Below are 24,551 nucleotides of genomic sequence, written 5' to 3'. Positions count from 1 at the left end.
ACCTTTACACTTGCCTGGATCTCAGTCCCCCAAAGAGACCCGACTCTGCTCCTCACAGGCTCCATGTAACAATACCCGGGCTCTGGTGTGGGGGCTTACTCAGGATACTCCATGCTTCTTAAACTGAGGGCATAACGCAGGGACACTCACACGTGACTCTTGCGGTGTGGAAACACCTCATTTACAGTAAGTACTACTGCTGGAATAAGAGGTAGTGGGCTAGCCACCGACCCACTTTGGTTTATCAAAGTATGGTAGGTTATGGTGTGGGAGTTAACCAGAGAATAAAATTGGCCAAGAACGACTTGCTGGGGCTGGAAGGGTGGATGGCTCAGCGGCTATGAGTGCCTATTGCTCTTGCAAAGGACCCAAGTCATGTAGCTTACAACTACTTCTAACTCCAGCTCCAGGAGATCTGATACCTTTTACTTCCAAGGGCACCTGCACTGACTTGTGTGTCTCCATGTATAGATTGTGCACGTGCATGCAATTAAAAACACACACAATTAAAAACAAATCTTTTTTTTTTTCGAGACAGGGTTTCTTTGTGTAGATCTGTAGATCAGGCTGGCCTTGAACTTACAGAGATCCGCCTGTCTCTGCCTGCTGAGTGCTGGGATTAAAGGTGTGCGCCACTGCCACCCAGCTCAAAACAAATGTTAACAATAATGATGGCTGCTGTTTTGGACAAATCATTGGAGTGAAATTTGGCACAGAAAATCATTATGTGTATTTTAAAGACTCTTGGAAATACAGTTTACTAAGTCTTTCTTGGGAAGTATTTGAATAGCAGTGTTAACAATGCCATCTGGATGACGGAAAGAAGGAAGTCACGTGGTCATGTCTTGCTCCATGGTAGCCTAAGGCTGGGAAGGATTCTGGTGCACTATTTAAATACTGGAAGTATGAGCCTTGGGCACTTCAGCTTTTCTCAGTTATGTTTGTTAGTCCTTTTTAAGGGATGAGGGATGACATACACTTATCATTATTTTTCTCCTGGCAGAATTTCTTTTCCCTAAGATGGAGTCGAGCAAAAAGATGGACGCTGCTGGTGCACTGCAGCCCAACCCACCACTCAAGCTGCAGCCTGATCGCAGTGCGGGGTCAGTGCTTGTTCCAGAGCAAGGAGGCTACAAGGAAAAGTTTGTGAAGACCGTGGAAGACAAGTACAAGTGTGAGAAGTGCCGCCTGGTGCTGTGCAACCCCAAGCAGACCGAGTGTGGGCACCGGTTTTGTGAGAGCTGCATGGCTGCCCTGCTCAGGTGAGAGCCGCCCATGTCTTCTGACTGCTGGCCAGGGCAGCTGTACTCTCCCCCTTCACCTGCTTCCTTCAAAACGATGACTGCTTTTAGGTCCAGCTTCAGAGGCACATCTCATGCCTGAGTTTTCTGAGGCCTCTGTGCCTTGCCCTACCTGCCTCACATCCCACTCCCCCAGGCCTCTCCCCTGAAGTCAGTGGTGTCAGATGCTCAGTGAGAGCACTGACTGCTCTTCCAGAGGTCCTGAGTTCAATTCCCAGCAACCACATGGTGGCTTACAACCAAGAACACCACATACATAATAAATAAAGAAAGGAAGGTACCACGGTACATGAAGGCTAGGATCATGTGTAGGACAGCACAGGTGTAAGTATGCATGCTTGCCCAGGGAGTACACATAGAGCTTGTACCCAGACCCTAGAAGCTCATGAGCCTTGTGGGTTGCTGTGGTGAAATCACAAGGGAAGGTTGGAATTACAGGACAGAAGTTGAATTGGCCAGGGAAGAACTTCATCCTGTAGCTGTTATGTATTTGCCAGGACATACTGCGCCATCCGTAAGTACCCTTAGAACACATTAGCTTGAGAGGACCACCCTCTTCCCAACTGGTCACTCACACCTAGGTGTCTGGGACCAAGACCAAGCCCAGTACCCACTCTCCTGTGTGCCCCACGCCCTCATTGTATCCATTCCCTGGATCCACACAGCCCTCTTGGCTTCGCCTACTGAGGGTGAACCTGGGGTACCCTGGGGGATAGAGGCACCCCCTGTGCAGGTGGCACTGGCATTTGTATACATAGTGAGCTTGTCTTTAGCCCCAGCCGGAACATCAGAAGGCCTTCAGTACCTGGGAGTACTCTTTCCACAAGGCCTCTCTGAGAAGCAGTGTGGTACCAGTCACTTTCAAGTTATTTAAGTCTTTCCATTGAGATGAGTTACTGGATATTATAATAGCTTACTTTTGAAAAATTACTTTTTTTTTTACGTTTGGTTCTTTTTCTCCTGTGGATTCCTATTTAACTTAGATTTTTCCATGGCATGTGGATGCCTTCCTGCTGCCAAAAGCTAGAGCAGGCCTGACTGCAAAGGAAGGGAGCCTGAGGAAAGGAGGGGCTCTTGCTCTAACCTGCTTACTTTGTTTCCTTCAGCTCCTCAAGTCCAAAATGTACAGCGTGCCAAGAGAGCATCATCAAAGACAAGGTACCCTCACCTATTTCCTTTCGTCCACAGACTTGCTCAGGGTGGCCCCATGCTGGGCTTCTTGGTGCTTGGTACAGATCACATAGCTTGCATTTATTGCTCTGGAATTCAGTTTAATGTTTATTTTATTTATTATTGGAGGAGGTGCATATATGCCATAGTGTTTGTGTAGAGGTCAGAGAACAACTTTATGGGATTTTCTCCTTCTGTCTTTAATTGGGTCCTAGGGATCAAATTCAGATTGCCAGGTTTGCACAGAAAATAATTTACCCTCTGAGCCACCTTTGTACAATGCATTAAAATTCAGTTTTACTTCACTTACTTGTTGGTGCCTCAAACTCACAGAGATCCGCCTGCCTCTGTTTCCCGAGTGCTGGGATGAAAGGCATGTTCCACCACTGCCAGTTACTCACTTTTTAAAATTAAAATTAAGATGGGCATGGTGGCACACACCTTTAATCCCAGTACTCAGGAGGCAGAGGCAGGCAGATCTCTAGGAATTCTAGGCCAGCCTGGTCTGCATAGCCAATTCTTTATTATACAGCCAGAGCTATATAATAAAGAGACTCTGTCAAAAAAAAAGTTAATATTTTTGTGGGGAGGTGAGGATGGGAGTCTAGCTCAAGATAGCCTTGAACTCAGTAGCTGATGTCCATCTCCCAAGCTCTGGATTGCAGGTATGCACTCCTACACCTAGTTTATGCAGTACTGAGGAGATGCCCCAGGCTTCAAGTACTCTAAGCAAGCACACCACCCAGATTTACATCTCCAGTTCCTTACAGGGTTCACTATGCAGCCATGGCTGACCTTGAACTCAGAGATCTATCCACCTGCTTCTTTTTCCACATGTGGCGAGTCCCTTGGGGTCCTCCCTCCCTCCCTCCCTCCCTCCCTCATTTCGTTTTTCGGGATTGGGTCTTCCTATGTAGCCCATCCTGGCCTGAAACTCATGGCAGTCCTTCTGCCTCAGCTTCCTAGGATTGCAGGCATGTGCCACAATCCTCAGTCCTTAGTTTTGACAGTGGTAAAGCAGGCTCCGAGGCCTGCCGTGTGTTACATGAGTGCCTGGGCAGCCTAGCGATAGGGAAGATTCAGACACGTTTATCAGTCTTCTGCTACAATCCCTGCAGGACACGCTGAGCTTCACCACAACAGTGTCAGTCCCACCGCTTACTCCACAGGAGGGTGCATGAGTTGTGGGCTTGTGAGACGCGCTGAGGCGCCTCTTGTGGCTGTGTCTCTCTGTGGTCAGATCATTGCTGTCACCGTAATTTTTTTCTCATACTGCTTACACTCAGCTGACACTAGCCTCTACCTTCAAACATACCAGCGGGGGCTGAGGGGTTTGGATTTGTTCTTGCTCCCCTAGAAGTGCTGAGACAGTGAATGAGATCAGCCTTCCGTCTGCCCGTGAGGATGTCAGTGCACACACACTTAGAGAGTGGGTGCCTCTGAGACTTCCCCCATCTTCTTCCTGTGCCCAGCCCCTCTCCTTTTCTGTGGCACATGCCTCCCCCCCACATACTGCTAAGCCCTTCCAGTACACTTGTAGCCTATATCAACTCTCTCTTAAGGACTTAAATGTCAATAAAAATGTGTATGATTCCAATATTCTGATTAATGAACCTGACAATTTTTAATGTAGGCTATTAAATCCCACTGTAAGAGCCTTGCCCTGGGGTTTCCTGTCAAAAGCATTTGCAAGTGTTGGACTTGCTGACCAGGGTAGCCCTGGTGAGGCAGCTGGCCACAGGGCCCTGGGCTATAGGAAGGAGGGCTTCTGATGGGACTTGTTCTAGATAGAGAGAAAGTTAGCCAACACCCCTTGCTTTTCTTAGCACATTAGCATACCCCTGCTGCTGCAGACTCCACCCAGTTGTTACAAGGGAAGCAGGTCTCTTACCCACCCACTCCTTTGTTTGGAGACAGGGTTTCTCTGTGCAGCCCTGGCTGTCCTAGAACTCCCTCTGTAGACCAGGCTGGCCTCAAACTCAGATCCTCCTGCCTCTGCCTCCCAAGTGCTGGGATTAAAGGTGTACGCCACCAAGCCTAACTCTACCCCACTCCTTTTCTTAACATGGCAGTGGACCTACCTTGTTCACAAGTATTGACAAGTGTGCCTGAGAGAAAGAAGTTAAAGCCACAGCTACTGTGGCTATTTTTTATATCGTTCATTCACAATTATGAACCCCATTTCTTTCCTACCCCCCTCCCTTCCTCTTCCAAGACAGGTTCTCTGCATGGTCCTTTGCAGTCTTAGAGCTCACTGTGTAGACCAGGCTGGCTTTAAACTCAGAGAGATTCTCTCGCCTTTGCCTCCCAAATGTGATTAAAAGTGTGCACCACTACTCCAGTTTCTAACTTAGTTTTTTGAAACAGGATCTGTCCACTGATCCCGGAGCTTGCTGATTGGATAGACTGGCTGCCAATAAGCTCCAAAGTCCTGTCTCCCTCCCCAGCACTGGGATCCTTGGTGCACACACCACGTGTGTCACCCAGGTGTCAGCATCCCAGCTCAGATCTGTGCTTGTGCAGCACAGCACCGAGGTGACTGGAGCATCTGTGTATAGATTTACCAGCTGTCTATTCTGGGAGTTTGGAAAGGACATGTTAACTGTCTTCCTGTCAGAGTGCTGACAAGTGGGCATGTCAGAAATGCCTGAGGACCAAGATGCTCATCCTTGCAACACATATTTAAAGCTAGAAGTCCATCCTCTCTGGCGAAGAGAGGAAAAGAAAATTCTTTCTCTGGTAAAAACTGAGTTATAAGCAGCACACACTAAGAAGGAGCCAGAATTGTTTCATACATTGTCCCAAAGCATTTCCTCCACAACTATTGGTCTGATTCTGACAAGCTTTTGTGCACCGTGCTGAGTTGCCAGCATGTCGCCACGTCCTTTGGCAAGAGGTGTGCTTCCAGGACCATCTGCTGCTTATTGGCTGGGAGCTGGAGCCTGCCCTGTCCTGAGACTGTCTTCCTGATTTACTTAATAAAAGATAGTAGTTACAGTTATATGAGTTAAATGGGGCCAGCTCCTTCATTGTACTTATAGAAATTAAGATTGTCCTTAATGCTTTCTGAGGCCCACTTAAGAGTTGCTCTTAGCATTTTTAAAGTGATTTTGCCTTGTCCAATGGCAAGATGTGAAGATTAAGAAGTATTAATCCTCTAACTGCCTTTCAATTCAGGTGTTTAAGGATAATTGCTGTAAGAGAGAGATCCTGGCTCTTCAGATCTACTGTCGGAATGAAGGCAGAGGCTGTGCAGAGCGGCTGACTCTGGGGCATCTACTGGTGAGTACCCAAGTGACCCAGAACCAGAGGCTTCCTGCTCGGCTGTGAGGGCTCCCTTCATCTACCTGCCTGGCCAGCATGACAGAGCACTGTGTGCACCATCACACTGTTTATTCTTTTCAAACAGAACCACACTAGGACATAAAGTGTCACTTTATGACACCAGGAAATTGTCATCCTCTGCTGCCCCACTTAGAATTGAAGAAATTAGAGTTGAGTTTTAATTTTCAAAGGCACTTTATAACTTTATTTCTGCCGTGAAATTTCACATAATTTAAGGTTGCTTTTTTATTTTTAATTTGTTTATTTTATTCAGAGTGGGTACTTGAATTAGAATAAAGGGTTTAAAGGGTTGGCATGGTGTGTGTGTGTGTGTGTGTGTCTATAATGGTGGTGTTTTTGTGGGAGGGGAACTTGACACAGGTTTTACTCTATGTGTATGTGTGTGTGTAGCTTTTGACACTAGTCTTGCTATGTAGTTCAGTCTGGCTTTGAACTCAGGGTCCTCCTGTCTCGGCCCATTCTGCTGGGATGACCGGTCAGGTCTATATCACCACATGTGGCTGAAACAATTCTTAAAAGAGACACCCCCACCCCCCAGCTCTGGTAACAGAGAGAACGATGCGTGGTCCCTTACTCGTGTGTTGAGGAACATAAGGTACGCACCGTGAACCTGTGTCTCTTGTCAGCTAAGGACTTTGGTCTGTTCTGCAGATACACCTCAAGAGTGAGTGCCAGTTTGAGGAGCTTCCCTGCCTTCGTGCGGACTGCAAAGAAAAAGTACTGAGAAAAGACTTGCGGGATCACGTGGAAAAGGCCTGTAAATACCGAGAGGCCACATGCAATCACTGCAAGAGCCAAGTCCCCATGATCACACTGCAGGTGCGGTGTTGCCTGTTCATGCCCCTTCTGCCCAGCTCAGGTGCACTTCCTCTGCAGATACGAGGATTCTCACAAGGAGAAAGAGGAAGAGGATTAGATAGCAATTTTCATCTAACTTTATTTCAGAGAAAAACTGTATTTGTTTTGCCTATTTTGATTTATATAATTAACACTTTCCATTGCCTTGATTGACTCATTTGAGATGTCAAAAAAAATGAAGAATGATGATTGAAAAAAGGTAGAATTTGTAACTTGTCCCAAACAATAGCCTCAAATTTTGATGGAGCACTCATCTTCTCACAGCTGTATAACACAACTGTCGCTTACAACAGGCTCATTTATCCTGCAGTGTCAAAGGCAGCTGTCTGTCTCAGGGAGAAAGGAGGATTTCAGAGTTTTCCTGCCTCATTGTTTTGACATGGTCTGTCGTGTTTTGCAATGGAATCATCATTTCTGTGTGAAACATGAAAGGACATTGAGGGTAGAAGATCAGCTTTATATCTTTTATTTTTTTATTTATTTTTTTATTTTTTGGTTTTTTGAGACAGGGTTTTTCTGTATTGTTTTGCAGGTTGTCCTGGAACTTTCTCTGTAGACCAGGCTGGCGTTGAACTCACGCAGATCCTTCTGCCTCTGCCTCCTGAGTACTGGGATTAAAGCCGTGTGCCACTAACACCCGGCTGAAGACCAACTTTAAAAACAGTTATTCATCAAGCAAACATGGGTTGTGTACCTACTGTATGCCATGCCATTCCAGAACATGGGCTGCTTGCAGGTTGCTGAGGGGGGACTTAGGAAGTGTCAGGAGAGTTGGGGGCCCTGCTCAGGTATTGCTGAGAGGCCAGGCATGTGGGGACTATTCTTGGTGGTGATGCTGGGGTCAACAGAAGGAGCACTGTTGGTATAGCCAGGGTGCAGGGGCCATTGCTGAGTTTCTGGTGTCTGCCCTGGAACAAGTCTTGGTCACCATGTAGGAGAGTCTCCTGCCCTATGAAATGAGGCGTGCTCGGCTCTGCTGTCTCAGCATGCGCCCCATAGCCAGCCAGGCCTCAGTCTGGACCTTGTTTTGTCTGAGCATCTTTTTTTTTTAAGATTTATTTATTTTTTTATTATGTGTACAGCATTCTGCCTGCATGTGTCCCTGCGGGCCAGAAGAGGGCACCAGGTCTCATTACAGATGGTTGTGAGCCACCATGTGGTTGCTGGGAATTGAACTCAGGACTTCTGGAAGAGCAGACACTGAGCCATCTCTCCAGCCCCCCTCACCCCCGAACATCTTTTTCTTGTAGAGTACCATACACGTTCCCAGTTACTAAGCCTTTGAGTGTCTTCCTTCGAATGTGTCATAGTTGAGCAGTTTATCCAGTAACAAACTTACAGTGAGACATTCACCTAGTGAGTAGCTGTTCGGGCTACACACACTTTAATACACTCCTGTCAGAGTTACACTTTGCTTCTTGCAGAGATCAATTATTTGCAGAGTAGAGTCTAGTAGTTTTCATTTGAGAAGGAACTGAAAACATGTCAGTCAGATACCACATAAGCAGCCACCTCTGAAGAGCAGGCGAGGCTGTAAGAGCCAGGAGGAGGCATGGCTAGCCACCTGTTGATGGCAGAGGGGTGGCTTGGAGGCTCTACCATTAGTCTGCAGCCTGAGAAAGGAGAACGGGGGTACAGTTAAAGGTCTGTAGTGTGGGAAGTACTGACTGCACTACCTGAGGAGGGGCCAGGGAGTCAGTGAAGAAGCAGTGCTTACTTCGTCTGAAGTCCTAATCGGGAGCCCCACATGGGAGGAGTTGGACCTAGAAAGCAGTTTGAGATCTGAATTTCACAAAAAAAGCAACTGTTCCTTATAAATCTCTGGAGACCTTCATGATGGAAACTGGCTGCAGGCTCCTTTAACAGTGTCACTAGCATGTTCTGCTGTTGCTTTCATTTTGCTTTGTGTTACTCAGGGCTGAACTCGGGACCATCTTCAGAGACTGCTTTTTAAGTCACTGTCTGACTGTCCTTGAAATCAAAATTCATTCAGGATGGGCTTCAATTTGGCATCCTCCTGCCTTGGCCTCCAAGTAGTTAAAGTCACCAGGATGTGGCACCCCAATGGCCTTTCATTTTTGTTTTGAAGTAAGTTCTTTTGTAAAAGTCCAGAATGATGTTTAAATTCACTAGATGTCTGAGGATGACCTTGAGCTCCTGATCCTGCTGAGTACTAGTTATGGGTGTGAGCCTGTATTAAGGCCTGTATTGCTTTCTCCTCTGGTCTCAGGCCCTCGCATCACACGGAATGGACGCCCGAGCATTGGCTGTGTGCCTGCACCCCAGCAGCGCTCTTTAGTTAGCACGCACACTTCGTGTCACTGCCTGTGCATCCCTCCCGACCCGACAAAGCAAGTGTACGCTGTGCGCTCACTTCTTTGTAGAACTGAGAAGGTTCTGTGACTTGCTCTGGGCCTCCTCTCCTTCTAGTTAGTGCCAGGATTGCATGCCCAAATCTCTCAACAGTGAAATGTGCCACACAGTAGTATAGGTTAGGACCTGTGGTGCACACTGCATAGCTCGCAGTACATTACTGCAAGTGTCTAGTACAGAACCAAACTACATACAATTCCTGAGGCAAACTGTATTTTAATAAAATCTGAATACCACCCAGATGAAACTCTTTTGTTAGGCACACATAAGTATGTGATGAAACTTTTAAGTAAAAGGCAGAAATGCAGAATTCAGCATTGTTTAGTGGTTACTTGCAGGAAGTAAGGATGAGGTAGATAGAGTGTTGATCATGTTCTCCACCTAGGCAGTGTTTCATGAATGTTCATTGTATAGCTATGCTTTGTATTTCCCACGTGTGCACACATGTGCAGTCAAATGTGCAATCATGGAAATGTACACCTACAGTCCAACACTTGAGCAGCAGGTGCAGGAATTCAAAGCTACACTGTTTCCTAGGTAACCAGTCTTCTTACAAACCACTACAAAATATATCAAGTTTTTGTTTTGTTTTGTGCGTGACAGAGTCTCATTATATAGCCCCAGCTGGCCTAGAACTTGCTGTGAGATCAGGCTAACCTCAAACTCACAGAGATCTGCCTGCCTTTCCCAAATGCTGGGGTTAAAGGTGTGCGCCATGTCTCTTGTCTGTTTCCAGTGGTGCATCCTTTCTTTCGACTGTTAGAACACAGTATCAGTAGCATCAGGTGGCAGCTTACCATCTGTAACACCATCTTCTGACCTCTATGGGTACCTGGCACACACGTGGTGCACAGGCACAGCCATACTTGCAAGCAAAAAAACACTCACTAAATAAAATAAACTTCAAAAGCATTCAGAAACCAGGATGTTGGCAGGGCTCTGTTCGCAGCAGCAGCTTTGAGAGAAAGCTTTGCACCTTTCCTGGACACCCCAGTTGCCCTCGGCCCTTGACTGGAAGCTGGACCCTCCTGCTCTGTCTCTGTGTTTACCTGACTGCTCCTGAGTCCTTACCTCTCTAAGGATGCAGTCATGAGACTGAGAGCCTTGTCCTAATTAATGACAGCTGCAAAGAACCAGATCAGTAAGGTCCCATCCAGAGGTTCTGAATGAACACTGGCAATGCTGTGGGAGGACACTATTCAGTCACTGTTAGGGGTAGAAGTCCTGAACAGGCAATTCAGTGAATAGAATTACCCATGATTAGTAGAGGAAATATGCCACCTCACAATGCCTTGAGCTGAAGGACCCCCATGCTTCCTATCCCTTCCATTGGGCTGCAACAGATTAAAAAGTATTATAGAACTGGTAAAGTGCAGGAATATGTTTTTCATGATAATGAGATTCCAGATTGGGGTCAGGTTACTGGAGGGCAGTTCAGCAACAGTTCATCAAAATCTAACTTAAAACATGTGCAGCTTTTGATGCTTTTGAAACCTTCTTCCAGATATTCTCACATAGGTGTGCAAGAGTATATGCAGAGATGCTGGCTGCTCTGCCTCACTCACCTCCCCGTCAGCCTGCCCACCCCTCCGCCCCTCCTGCCCTAGTCCTGCTTTCCCGCACCTCCTTGGTGCTGTCCTGATCTCCTCCCTCTGCTACGCTTGTGTTGATGAGGCACCAGGCAAGTGTCCAGCCCAGAGAATGAAGATGGGACTGTGTGAGTTCAGAGTACAGAGAGAACACCTGTGGTTTCTTTACCATGTTTCAGAGGCCCTGCTCTGCTCTGTAGACTTGTGACCTCGGCTCTTGGGAGGGCAGTGTGATCACACTTGGTTCACAGACCATGTGGTCAGTATCAGAGAAGCATTCTGAAACGTACAGAATGCCTTGACTTTGTGGTTCTTGAAAACTGCAGATCCATGCAAACCCCACATGCTGGGTCCTTGTGTAAGCTGTCCCCGGAGGGAGACCTGTGACCAGTTCTCCATGCCCAGCCCTTCTGGTCACTGTGAAATGGTAGTGGACTTGCTTACCAGGTACTGTGGGGGACTCCGAGACCCAGCTCAGGAGCAGAGCATCTTTTTTTTTTTTTTTTTTTTTTTTTTGGTTTTTTTTCAAGACAGGGTTTCTCTGTATTGTTTTGGAGGCTGTCCTGGAACTCGCTCTGTAAACCATGCTGGCCTCGAACTCACAGAGATCCGCCTGCCTCTGCCTCCTGAGTGCTGGGATTAAAAGTGTGCACCACCAACTCCCATCGAGCAGAGCATCTTAATCTTGTAGGTATTCCCCTGCTCCACACATTCAGTGCTCACACCCAGAAGGCCCAGTCTTTCATAATTCCAGCAAGATTGAGCCTGGGACCCTCCTCAGGGCAGTGTCCTCTGTTAAAATGTACTTCTAGCCAGGCGATGGTGGCACGCGCCTTTAATCCCAGCACTTGGATGCCAGAAGCGGGCAGATATCTGAGTTCAAGGCCAGCCTGGTCTACAATGAGAGTTCCAGGATAGTCAGAGCTGTTATACAGAGAAACTCTGTCTCCAAAAAACAGAAACAACAACTGAATAAAATAAAAGACATGTACTTCCCTTGTATAGGCCACTGTTTTTGACCCTGTACCTGCCTAGTTAGACTGAACAAGTGCCCCGGTCCATTCATCCACCTAAAGACAAATGTTACCAAAGGCCAAAGGAACCAGAAAACCTGCTGAGACCCGGAAGTATCCCAAGATCTGGAGAGCTGCCGAGCACCTCGCTGAGCTGCGGTTGCTGTACTGGCACTTGTGTCTCTGGCTTTGCCTTCATTGTGGGTCCAGCAGTACTTTCTTGGGCCCTTGGGTTTGATGTCCTCAACCCTTTGATGTTCTTACCCTTGCCTTTTTATGGCCTGGATCTTCTGGCATTGAGATTAACAGTCCCTATTGTTCTGCAGAGCTAAAGATCATGCCATTTCAATATGCCTAGACCAGAATTTATCCATACTTGTGTACTAAAGATAATGTAGGCAAGATTTCAGGACAGTATCTAGGGGGCCGTGACGCTTTCACCTATTGGAGAAGCTTCCTGTCCAGACTCCAAGCTGAAAGGCCAAGGAAAATCCGAGCATGGGCATTTGACCAACCCCACATTGTCCATAGGACCCTTGACCTGGAATCTGCTGGGGAAGGAGCAGGCATTAGGATGTCACTAGCATGTGCGCCATAAGTTCCCTCTGAGTCAGATCTGACCTGATGTCACAAGGTCCCAGACACTCATGCTCTGATGAGTATGACGTGGTAATGGTTGCCACAGCTTCCTTGTGTCTACATTGGAATGGTGGGCATTGCGAAGGTTGAGCTTTGCTGGTCCAAACTTGACACACTTCCTTTTCCTTTGTAGAAACACGAAGATACCGATTGTCCCTGTGTGGTGGTGTCCTGCCCCCATAAGTGCAGCGTCCAGACTCTTCTGAGAAGTGAGGTAAGGCACGGCCAGGGCCCAGGCAGGAGCCCTGTGACATCGGGTCCCATGTACTGTAGGCTCCATTCTTCCTGAGTCATGGGCATCTATATAGTCGTCATTCATGGTCGACTACGGTAATGTGTGTAACAAGAAAGACAAAACTTTTTGGAAGTCAGAGCAGCAAACAACAAAATGCTACAAAAAGGTAAATTCAGGATTGGACATACTAAGAATTGAAAAAAATGTGAATAATTACAAATGTAAGTAATGGTGGTACTTTAAGTTTTTTAGAATCACTGTTTCTAAATCTAAAAAATAATAGTTGTCTCAAAAAAGTGAATTTAGACCTTTTAAAACCATTTGAGCACCTCATGGGCAGGAGCAGTGCTTGAGGGGAAGTAGATACTGGGACCATCCTTAGGGGCACTTGTGAGGGGTCCCAGTGACTGTCCATTGCACCCTGCCCAAGTGCTTCTGTAGGGTAGGTAGATTTTATCATTGACTTCATTTAGCCTATCCACATGAGTAGATCCATGTGGGAAATTCCAGGGATTCCTAACAGTTTTACGTGGGACCTGACCTGGAGCCCCCTCCATTGCTTGGTGCCTGAGGCTCTGATCTTCGGAGCCTCTGGAGTCTTCTCCAGCAGCCTGGCATCTCCAGGCAGTTGGAGGATGGCAGCCTAGAAACGCTAGTTGCTGTGGGCCTAGTGCTAGGGTACAGAGAGCTGGAAAGACCCTGAGAGCCCTGCTCACCTAGGTGTATCCTCCAGACAGTGACGGGCAGGGTTGGTGTCAGGCCTCTCGGAGTAAATCCTCCGCACTGGTCCACTGGAAGATCCTTCTGTTAATGTATGGAGAGTCTTAACTGCTAAAATGATCCCCATAATTTATAACCCTCACTTCAGTTCTGACCGCTCAAGGCTCTGAGTTAAGATGAACAGTAGCCTCTAAGTTACTTTTATTTCAAAATAAGATTTTTAAACTGCATTTCTCTTGGTTTCAGTGAAAGGAGCTGTTGGGCTGTGCATTAGTCTTGTTTCTGTTCCAAAACTCCTATAAATTCTTCAGGGCTCTGAGTGTGCTCCTAATAAGCCCAGGTTAGGAAAAGTTTATAGTAGAAATAGCCTGTCAGAACCAGTGCGCCCTGGTTGTAGTGCTAGAGGTGGTAGCCAGTCATGACTGTAATAGTTACAGTGGCCCTGAAAGAATGTCACACCTTAAAGTTTTAAACTGGTCCAAGCCGACCTGCCTGTGGGGCCTTCTGGGTACTTCCTGTGAGTCCAGCCAGGGTGTCCTGGCTGGGTTCAGGGAAACAGCAAGCTCACTAGGCTGCTGATCTTCACGACCGCCTAACAGGCCTTTCCGTGTGGTTGGTTGTGGTTCCAGGTTGCATTTCTTCTGACCTATCATAAAAGGGTCAGTGAGCAGAGGAAGAATGGATCTGTTTGTCCCTCAGTCCTAAATACCAAGATAGAGAAGAATCACCTTGGTCCTGATAGACCAAGAAAAATTCCAAAATTACACAAACAAGCACCTACCTGTGTCTGCACAGACTGTAGAATAAAAGCTGAGGAGGAGGCAGCAGGCGCAGAGCTGTTGCCCACGGCAACACCAGCCCAGGCACAAGTCAGTCTTAGGATACATCCTGTCAGTTCCCTTGTCTCTTGCTTGGGGCATCCTGGAGCTAAACAAGAGGCTTTCTTCTCTCGGGATAGCTTAGATTTTTCCAGGCACTCGTAATTTTCCATCTATCAGAGGAGACAGCATAAGATTCCTGTTGTTAGAATGGCTGTAGGGATCTTTGAAAAGCTTACGAGGCTCTGAACATGCCAGGAAAAAAGGCTTTTCAGATAACGGAGCAACTCGCCTCCAGCCATCTCAAGTGTTACTAGTAATGGTTCAGTGTGTGAGCTTGCTTCGAAAATGGGTTTATTTTTGTGTACTGTATAGTAGGTGTGTAACCCAGTTGCATCCCAAATGCTTTCTGATTTTTTGTGTTTCATACAGTTTTTGTTAATAGTCTTTGAATGTGCATTTCAGTTTTTTTTTTCTTTTTTAATTCTGGCACTTCAGACGGCATGTCACAGTTTGAACAATTTGTTCTAAAGAAATTGGAAGTTTAAGAACTGTTACAGTAAATGTATTTATGTATATTGGTGTGTATACGTGTATACTTGTGATGAAACTGTATTTTACTGCCTGAAGTCCAGCAAGCAGATGATGCGTACACACCTGCAGCTGATAAACACCCTTCTCAACAGTACAGCCTGGATGCTCTCTGTGCCCTGATATGTTTGAACATTTTCATGCAAACGTTTGTGTCACAACTCACGTCTCTTTCCCGTTGCAGTTGAGTGCACACTTGTCAGAGTGTGTCAATGCCCCCAGCACCTGTAGTTTTAAGCGCTATGGCTGCGTTTTTCAGGTCAGTATCCAACATTTGTCCTTCCCAGTCACTGACATTCTGCCATTGAAGAAAGTTCTCATAATAGTATTTTAACATTTGAGTCCTCACTCTTTTAGTCTTTGTCGTGAAACCAAACACCCTGCTGCATGGGTGAAACAAGGCGTACATGCAGCAGGGTGGATGCTCACTTGCCAGTCCAGGGCGTTTGAAACGCAGATGGGACAGCTTGGGGAAGCGTGTGCCAGAACCGCTGCCCCCACGACAGCGCCAGGTAGTAAGAGTGCAGTGACAGCTGGAAGTCTCTTACTACCTGAGTATAGGTGACTATTGAACTAGACGTAGTTCTGACCGTGTCTGTCAGCCCTGAGCTGTAAGAGTCACACATGGGTATCTGTAATGCTTTCTTTACATATGTAACTGACTCTTAACCCGTGCCAGGGTTGGAATTGCCTGAGCAAAGCCTGTAGAAAACTTACTTCCTGGGAAACAGTGTTCATTCGAGAAACCTGCATACGGTTTTCTGTTCATTTTTTAAAAACATACCTGAGATCGCAAGTTAGGACTGAGTTTATCTACCAATAGGCAAAATATGTTACAAAGAACCATATACTTAGTTTTATGTATTCACAATGCGTTCATGGAGTTGGTATGGAGACAGCAGCATTGCAATACTTTTTTCTTAGACGATGAGAAACTGAGGATAAGAATACAGCTCTCCCTTGCTTCAGTCTCGGAGGCGCCTGTACCGCCCTGTTCTGTCGTGCGTAGTGCCATCCGTCCTCTGTGTGTGCGTATGTATGCTGACGCAGAGCTGTGCTCAGATCAGCATATGGAGAGACATTCCATATACAGAGTATATGTTTTGGAGATCATGAAAACGCTTTTTCTGATTCCTTAATTTCCCAGTATCAAAACAAGTTATATTCTCAAATTGGTTGTTTCCTTGAATATGCAAAGTACTATTTAATGTGCTTGCTCTTGGCTTGAATGGTCTGCATCTTATGTACTCTGTAGATTGTTTATGTTTTGTATGTAAATTTCTCAGCACACTCAGCCTGGTGAGGCGGTGCCTTTTTGGATACAATGCTGAACTACTGTAGCAGCACCTGCCTGCAGCTGTAGGTTCCAGAATATTCTCTATGTATATCTTCATGGAAATGATTTGTAAAGGAACAGGATGGGTTTCAAATTTAATTCTGCAAGTATGACACGTTGATGAGAAGCCACTAACGAGAACTCGAGGAAAGAAGGGTATTAACTTGAGCTTAGCTCTGCAGCATCACAGGGTTCTTGGCGTGCACCCTGCACTGTAGCCTAGGAGGGAGGGCCCCTGGAGTTCCCTGTACATAACTAGGCACCTTCCTGTGTAGTGCTGCTTCTAGAGTTTGTGCTAGGCTTTCTGTCCTTGGGAGACATTGGTTTAGTGTTACCGCCTTTGCTCTTGCAGGGCACAAACCAGCAGATTAAGGCCCATGAGGCCAGCTCTGCCGTGCAGCACGTGAATCTGCTCAAGGAGTGGAGTAACTCCCTGGAGAAGAAGGTAGGCACGGAGCATTTGGCTTCTGTCAAAGAGGAAATCTGCTTTGTAATTATCACTGGTTTTTTAATGGAAGGCCCAGAATGAAGAGATTGTCAACAAAGTCCATTCTGTTGGAATCTTGAGCTTCTGTGTGGAGCTGTTTGCTCATTTTGGCTGCCAAGCAACACTGGCTTCCTTCCTTTCTGTGTAATTGCTCTGTGGGTCAGCACTGATCTACGACAAAGATTGTCCCAACACTCATACTCTAGTCCTCAGCTCCATAGCTCTGTGAAAAGCAGCCACCCTGTGCAGGTGAACTGACCCTGGCTGTTTTGGCACTGACTAGGATGGAGACTGCTGGACTGGACCACTTAACCCCAAAAGCTGATTGTCTCCTCACAGACCATGTTTGCCAGTCCCACGTGTCTGGTTACTAGGGTTGATGATCTCCAGCTGTGTCTTTTGTAAGCCCCAGGAAAACATGTTGCCTTCTCCCTGTTTGCAGTTGGTTCTCTCGGCTGCACCGACTGCATAGACAGCAGCACTACCAACAGTCTTATCTCACCAGGAGGCGTTGTGGCCTCCAACAAGGTCCTTCCAGTTAAGAGTGCACCTGCCATTTGTTCTGTGGTGCTCACCCCCACAGCAGGGCTGTATTGCCTTGAGGAGTAGGGGAAGCGCTCCAAGGACTGAGGAGAGGTAGTTATGGGCTCACACTTCTCATGGCTCATTTACATTCAATACATCGATTGAAACTTGTATCAGGAGTGCATTGAGATGGATTTAAGTGGTTGGTGCAACTGACATTGGAGTTTTATAAAGATCTGAGAGTCTTGTGTTAAGTGATTAATACAAATGTACTTCAAAGTCTCAACCTTCCTGATGCTGTGACCCTTTAACACAGTTCCTTATGTTGTGTGACCCCCACCATAAAATTACTTTCCTTGCTACTTCATAACTATAATTTTTCTATTGTTGTGAATCATAATGTAAATATTTTTGGAGATAAAGGTTTGTCAAAGGGGTCAGGACCTACAGGTTGAGAACTGCTGGTCTAGAGTGACAAATCAGAAGGTTCCCAAGTGAGCCCACATGGTGCCATGTGCTGGTACCACTGGAAAGGCCAGGTGAGGAACAGGAAGGACCTTGTCCCCCACGAGGAAGTTTCTGGAAGCCCAGTCAATGGCCATTCCCCCAGAGAACACAGTGTTTGCTCTGAGCCCATTGAGAGCTACCTAGGAATCTTTCCCCCCTCTTTTTGAAGAAAATGGTTTGTTTCTGCCATTTTTCAGTTACTATATAACCTCAGGATGTCCTGTATCTCACGAGTGCATTTAAAAGGCCCTTCCCTTTACTTAGTTTGAACCCAGGTATTGTGGCACATACCTATAATCCCTGCCCTCAGGAAGTGGAGGCGGGAAGGTCAGAAGTTCATGGTCTTCTAGATATATAGCAAGTTCAAGGCCAGCCTAGGCTCCTTAAGACCCTGTCTCAAAAGAAAGAAAAAAGAATTAGTGTTTTGTTTTGTTTGTTTGTTTCATTCACCTTGCTGTTAGTGGCTCTGGGAGTCTGACTGTCCAGTACAAAGGCCCAGGAAGTGCTGGGGCAATAGGATGTTTTCAAGTTACAGAGGTCCCTGTTTTCACTGCAGGGGAGTGTGTGTGCTGTTTCTGGAACAGGGCTGCCTGCTCACCTTAGTGGTCATTAAGAGGCCTACGAAGGCAGCAGTGTGCAGTGCTTCAGGGCTTTGCTCTCTAACGTGTGAGCTCACCGTTCACATAAGGAAAACTCTGAAGGAAGACAATTAAGACTATCTGGTACAACATGTGCATGTTACTGTTAGTTGCTTCTGTTTAACCAGTATTTAGTTGCTGCAGGAATGTTGGTATTTTTAGAAATATAAGTCAGACTCTTGTTTAAAAGGATGTCTCCACTTGGTGAGGATGAGAAAAGCCTGGGGACTTGGTTTGGCTTTGCTAGATGGGAATAATTGAACAGTGACTTCAGAAGAGCTTTGTAAAACTGCTCTTGCCAGCCGGGTGGTGGTGGCGCACGCCTTTAGTCCCAGCACTCGGGAGGCAGAGGCAGAGCTGGTTCCAGGACAGCCAGGGCTACACAGAGAAGCCCTGTCTCCAAACAAACAAACAAACACCTGCTGTTGTCCTTCTTCATTGTATAGGTTGGCACCGCAGGAGCTTCTGCCTTACGCAGTGGGAGAGAGCTGGAGAGTGGAGGCGCCCTTTGCCTACGAGACACACAGGCTCCATTTGTTTTCTTTCTTTCTTTCTTTTCTTGTTTTTTCAAGGCAGGCTTTCTCTGTGTAGCCCTTGCTTTTCTGGAATTCTGTAGACCAGGCTGACCTCGAGCTAGAGGCCACCTGTCTCTAGTTCACTTGCCTAGATCCGCCTGCCGCTGCCTCCCAAGTGCTAGGATTGAAGGCGTGTGCCACCACACCTGGCTAACCACCAAGTTTTTGTGTTGGGGTCTCTTTGGGTGTGAACCCCATCTGTTTCTGAGGAGTTAATGGGCTGGCCCGAGGGTGAGATGAAGTGCCTGTGTGACTGCATCAGGCCACCTCTCCTTGGGTTTAGGGATGTAACACTAGTGGGTGTGACCCTTGCAGGACGGCGCTTGGCTTTTTAAAAATTGACAGATGGGGCTGGAGAGATGACTCAGTGATTAAGAGCACTGGCTGCTCTTCCGGAAGACCCTAGTTAAATTCCCAGCACCCACATGGCACCTCACAACTGTCTGTAACTCCAGTTCCAGGGGATCCAGAATCCTCACACAGACAGACATGCAAGCAAAACACCAATGCACATAAAATAAAAATAAATAAAATTGATAGATGGTGATTGTATGTACAGTGTGATGGCTGGGTGTGCATATATATTAGGAAATGATGAGAACAAGCTACATGATGGGCCCATACATTGCTTTCCCCACCCCCACTTTTTATGGTGGGAACACTTCAGATCTGTTCTCAGCAGTTTGGTGTATGCATTTCATTGTTGACAGCTGTCACCTTAGAAATAGCTCGTGAGCTGAAACTTTGTGCATGTGGCCAGTGTGTCTCATATCTCCCCAGTCCCGGTGTCCCTTCTCTTTGCTTCTTGCTTCAGCTTTTTGGTTCTAGTTGTGAAAACAGGCAGTATCTGTCTTTCTGTTCCTGGCCTGTTTCAGCTAGTGATGCCCTCCAGGGACTAGCTTTTTATTATTTTTATATCAAATAGAAAGACTAAAACAAAATACCATGTACATGGTGTTTTTAGAGCAGGTATGATTCTGTGAAGCCCATTTTTCATATATACAGTGCTTGTGCAAGCTGGATAAAATAAAAACTTTCTTTTGTTTGTTTGTTTTTGAGACAGGGTTTCTCTATATAACAGCTCTGGCTATCCTGGAACTATCTCTGTTAGTCCAGGCTGGCCTCGAACTCACAGAGATCCGCCTGTCTCTGCCTCTGCCTCTGCCTCCCAAGTGCTGGGATCAAAGGTATGTACCACCACTGCCCAGCTTAAAACTGTTTCTTATTATGTGTCCAGGCCAGATCTGGAAACTGCACTGGTAAAAGATTTGTTTTCAGTGAGCACTTTAAAAACCAGGCCCTTGTTCTGAAATTCAGTTATCCCTCCCCAAACATCCCTTAGCAGCAGGGAGAGACAGAAATAGTTTGCAGGGCTCCCTGCTAGCTCTCCAGAATTCCCCTTTTTTGTGTGGAGGGATTTTCCTCCTAGGCTCCTTTTTAAAAGCCAATAGAAAGCTTATATTGTGAAAATTTAATTACTATCATTATCGTTAATTAATACCAAGCCACTTTTTGTTAAACTAATTGAAGAATTTCTTTCTCAGGTTTCCTTGCTGCAGAATGAAAGCGTTGAAAAAAACAAGAGCATACAAAGTTTGCACAATCAGATATGTAGCTTTGAAATTGAAATTGAGAGACAAAAGGAAATGCTTCGAAACAATGAATCCAAAATCCTTCATTTGCAGGTGAGCACCCTGTCTGGTGGCAGGCATCACTGAGTTCCTGCAGACAGGCCAGGGCTTCTCTTGCTTGTGTGAACACTCAGAGGCAACTGGGTCAGCATACACCTGCCTAGGAAACTGACCCAAAACAAAACCCTTCTTCTGTCTTCAACCCATTGGAGCAAAGTAAAACTTAAACCCTTGTTTTAAAAATTAGCTGTTTTAGCCGGGCATTGGTGGTGCACTCCTTTAATCCCAGCACTCGGGAGGCAGAGACAGGTGGATCTCTGTGAGTTCGAGGCCAGCCTGGTCTACAGAGTGAGTTCCAGGACAGTCTCCAAAACAACACAGAGAAACCCTGTCTCGAAAAACAAAACAAAACAGAAAAAAAGCTGTTTTAGCCCATTACCGAGCTGTGGTGGCGCACACCTTTAATCCCAGCACTTGTGAGGCAGAGGCAGACAGATCTCTGTGAGTTATAGGACAGCATGGTCTACAAAGCAGGTTCCAGGACAGCCAGGGCAACAACAACAAAAAAAAACCAAATAAATAATAAAGTGAAAAAATTAGCTGTTTTGGATGGTGTGTAGCTCAGTGATAGAGCATTTGCCTAACATGTGCAAGGCCCTAGGTTCCATGCCCACCACTGCAGAAAGAGAGTCTGTGTAAAATCTGTCTTTATTACTGTTTAAGATAATATTGTTCATTGGTACTTGTGTGCCAAGTTTCACTTCCTAAAGTGAAATCAAGCCAAACTGCTTTGTTCTGAGTTCACACACACACACTTAACTTTAGTTTGCCATAATTATCCAGAGATACATCCAAAACAGCAAATATATAAACTTTTGCGGGGCTGGAGAAGTATTTCTTTAGCTAAGATCACTAGCTACTCTTGCCAAGGACTGGGGTTTGATTCCCAGAACCTCCATGGTGACTCACAGATGCCTGTGACTCCATTTGCAGGGACTCGTGTGCCCCCTGCTGGCCTCTGTGGGCACTGCATGCTTGTGGGGCTGAGGGTTGAAGGAAGTAGATCTGCAGTGTCTGTGTGTGCATTTTGGGCCCAGGAAAGGTAGTGCTCTTTGTTCTTCTTTAGAGCTGTTTTGTTTTTGTTTTTTGTTGCTGTTGCTGTTGTTGCTGAGGCAAGGTTTCTCTGTGTAGTCTTGGCTAACCTTAACCCTGGAATTCACTCTGTAGACCAGGCTGGCCTGGAACTCAGAGATCCGCCTGCCTCTGCCTCCTGTGCTAGAATAAAAAGTACTAGCCATCTTAGAGTGTTTAACAAAAATTTAAAGAACAGCTGACTGTGGTGGCACATGCTTTTGGTCCCAGCACTTGGGAGACAGAGGCCAGAGAATCTTTGTGAGTGAATACCTTTAGGGCTAGTGAGATGGGTCATGTGTAAAGTGCTTGTCACACGACTGTGTGAATGCTGGGTGGGCATGGCACCTCCCTGTAATTCCAGGGCTCTAAAGGCCCCAGACAGATGTGGCCAGCTAAGCTAGTCATGGCGGGGAGCCCCGGGTAAGTGGGAAGACTTTCTGAAAACAGTAGGGTGGAGAGCAAGCAGGAAAGACTCCGGAAGTCAGCCTCTGGCCTGTGCACGTGTCACCCTCACATGTGACTCGCACAGGTCACACACACACTCAAAAAAGAAGATGTGTTTGGGTTTTGATACCCACCCACCCCTGGTACTGGAATTGAACCCAAGTTCCTGAACTGTCTGAACTCTGTTCTGTTTCCTCTTTGGTTGAGACAGGGTCTCACTAAGGTAGCTAGGCTGGCCCTCAACACACCTCATGGCCCAGGGAGGCCTTACACTTGTGATCCCTCTTCAGCCTCTGCAGCAGCTGAGATTACAGAGTTCTACCACTAGGCCAGAAAACCAAGTTTTGTTTATCAAAATGGTAGCCTGGGGGCTGGAGAGATGGCTCAGCAGTTAACAGCACTGTTTGCTCTTCCAGAGAACCTGGGTTCAATTCCCAGCACCCACATGGCTGCTCACAATTCTCTGTAACTCCAGTTCTAGGGAACCTGACACCCTCATACTGACAGACATGCAAGCAAAACACTAACACACATAAAATAAAAATAAATCATTTTTTAAAAATGGTAACCAAGTGTGGTGGGACACACCTTTAATCCCAGCACTCAGGAGGCAGAGGCAAGTGGACCTATGTGAGTTTGAGGTCTACAGAGTGACTTTCAAAACAGTCCAGGCTACACAGAGAACCCCTGTCTCAAAAAAACAAACAAACAAAGAAGTATCCTGGATGCAGAGCCCAATGCTAGCCTGGGCAATTTAGTGATTCCTTTCTCAGAATAAAGAAGGGCTGACTGCATAGCTAAGTGCTAGTTGTCTGCCTAGCAATCCTGAGGTCCTAGGCTCCATCTGGAGCCCTTCAGGGATATCTAAGTGAGAGACAGTGTGTGGTAGTGACTTGGCCCAGTGGAGAAAGCTGCTTGTCACCAAGTCTGACAAGCTGACTTTAGTCCTAAAACCCTTGGTAGAAAGAGTGGACTCCACACATTGAAAGAAAAAAGAAATGGGTTATGCATCACATGTCTGTAGTCCCAAGTGCCTTAGAGGCTCCTGAGCAGCAGCACCTGTGACCCATTACTCAGAAGAGGAAGACAAGCTCCTGAGGCATAGATTGAACATGCTGCTGCCAGTTGCCACATCCATGCGGTAGGGCTCAGGTGAGTGTCCACAGTCCACATGAGCGCCACTGTGCTCTCACTGAACAAGGTTGTATGGCCAAGGCCTAGTGACCTGAAGGTGACAAGGGATAGCAAAGGACATTTACTGCAGCCCTGAAGTTCAGTTGCATATAGCTGGTCATCTGAGACCCTAGGAGCAGGCCAGGAGTTGGGGTTGTTTATTGTGTGTGCAGACTGCTGCTTCCCAGCTCCCGAGCTTGCAATTAAATCCACACCTTCAACCTGCACTTAGAGTGTCCATTTATAGAAACACTGCAGTGCTTGAGAGCTCACCAAGGTACTTCAGGAATTTAGTTATTTCTTATTCACAGAGAAGGCTTGACACAGACCTGTATTCTGCTTTAAGATGTATTGGTTTTGCACGTGAAAGGTCTGTCTGAAAAAATAGCACATTCCCTTGCTGGGGCACAGCTCCTAAGTTGTTTGGGTGAGCCCATTTGTGCGGATCATATGCCTATACACAAAGTACATGCCCCGTGTCTGCATTGCTTACCAGGTGCTGAGGCGATGCCCTGTACTGTTTGGGAGGGCCAGTGCTGTGGTCTTGTCCCTCCTATGCATGTCACTAGTTGTTGGGAGGGACAAGTCAGGGCTTCCCCCTTGGTCCTCTGAGTAACCAAGCACCGTCTCTCCCTCCATGGTCAGGCTTTCCCTTCATATAAGTACCCATTGTAGCTTCCTTTATGAGGGCAGTTCATTCAGAGAACACCATGGCTGTGGGTGTGCATTAACGCCAATACAATTGACCCCCAGAAAACAGTTCTTACAGAGCCAAATACTTCTCTGATTATACATTCTTGTTTAAAATAGACATGGGTCTGAAAAGATGGCTCAGCCATTAAAGGCTAGGCACACAGCCAAAAATAAAGACACATTGACATAGAAGGTTTTTTTGAGGATTAAAGATATCATCTATGCTGTGTGAGTGTCTGTGTGTGTGTGTGTGTGTATCTATGCTGTGTGTGTGAGTGCGTGTGTGTCTGTGTATGTGTATGTATCTATGCTGTGTGTGTGAGTGTGTCTGTGTATGTGTGTGTATGTATCTATGCTGTGTGTGTGAGTGTGTCTGTGTATGTGTGTGTATCTATGCTGTGTGTGTGTGAGTGTGTGCGTGCGTGTGCCTAGAGGGTACAAGAAGGGCCAGGTGTCCTTGCCTTCCACTCGATGCCTTATTCCCTTGAGATAGTCTCGCTGAATTGGAGTACTCCTCCTCTCTCTCCTTCCACAGAGCTGGGGTTTACAGGTACACACAGCCATCTCCAGCTCTTTGCATGGATAGTAGAGGTTTGAATTTGTATACTCGTGTTTGCACAGCAAGCATTCTTACCTGTTAGCCCCTCCTCGTTCTTCTTAAATGTCAGCATCAGGGAGATTGGCATCAGCCTTTCACTCGGGAGAGAATCCAGACCTGCCTTGTTTGTTCCTTCCTGGTTGGTCACAGCCAACAAA

At 46.6% G+C, this 24,551-nt stretch overlaps 1 protein-coding gene across 7 annotated transcripts in view; it reads left to right on the top strand.

Annotated features, from left to right (window-relative positions):
* Positions 1-24,551, top strand: part of Traf3 (TNF receptor associated factor 3) — a 107,518-nt gene that overhangs the window by 75,023 nt on the left and 7,944 nt on the right. For 6 of the 7 annotated variants that reach the window (XM_040742446.1, XM_040742441.1, XM_040742439.1 and 3 more), the window contains 8 exons: positions 1,004-1,262; positions 2,408-2,459; positions 5,649-5,753; positions 6,468-6,635; positions 12,422-12,502; positions 14,837-14,911; positions 16,341-16,433; positions 20,265-20,405. In XM_040742446.1, the coding sequence (XP_040598380.1) occupies positions 1,021-1,262; positions 2,408-2,459; positions 5,649-5,753; positions 6,468-6,635; positions 12,422-12,502; positions 14,837-14,911; positions 16,341-16,433; positions 20,265-20,405 (957 nt within the window). In that variant the 5' untranslated portion in view covers positions 1,004-1,020. The remainder of the gene's footprint in view (positions 1-1,003; positions 1,263-2,407; positions 2,460-5,648; positions 5,754-6,467; positions 6,636-12,421; positions 12,503-14,836; positions 14,912-16,340; positions 16,434-20,264; positions 20,406-24,551) is intronic. The other variant, XM_040742447.1, reaches the window with a different exon arrangement.

Source organism: Mesocricetus auratus, unplaced genomic scaffold (assembly GCF_017639785.1).
Source record: "Mesocricetus auratus isolate SY011 unplaced genomic scaffold, BCM_Maur_2.0 Super-Scaffold_15014, whole genome shotgun sequence".
Lineage (NCBI taxonomy): Eukaryota > Metazoa > Chordata > Mammalia > Rodentia > Cricetidae > Mesocricetus > Mesocricetus auratus.
This window is presented reverse-complemented; position numbering and strand designations above follow the sequence as displayed.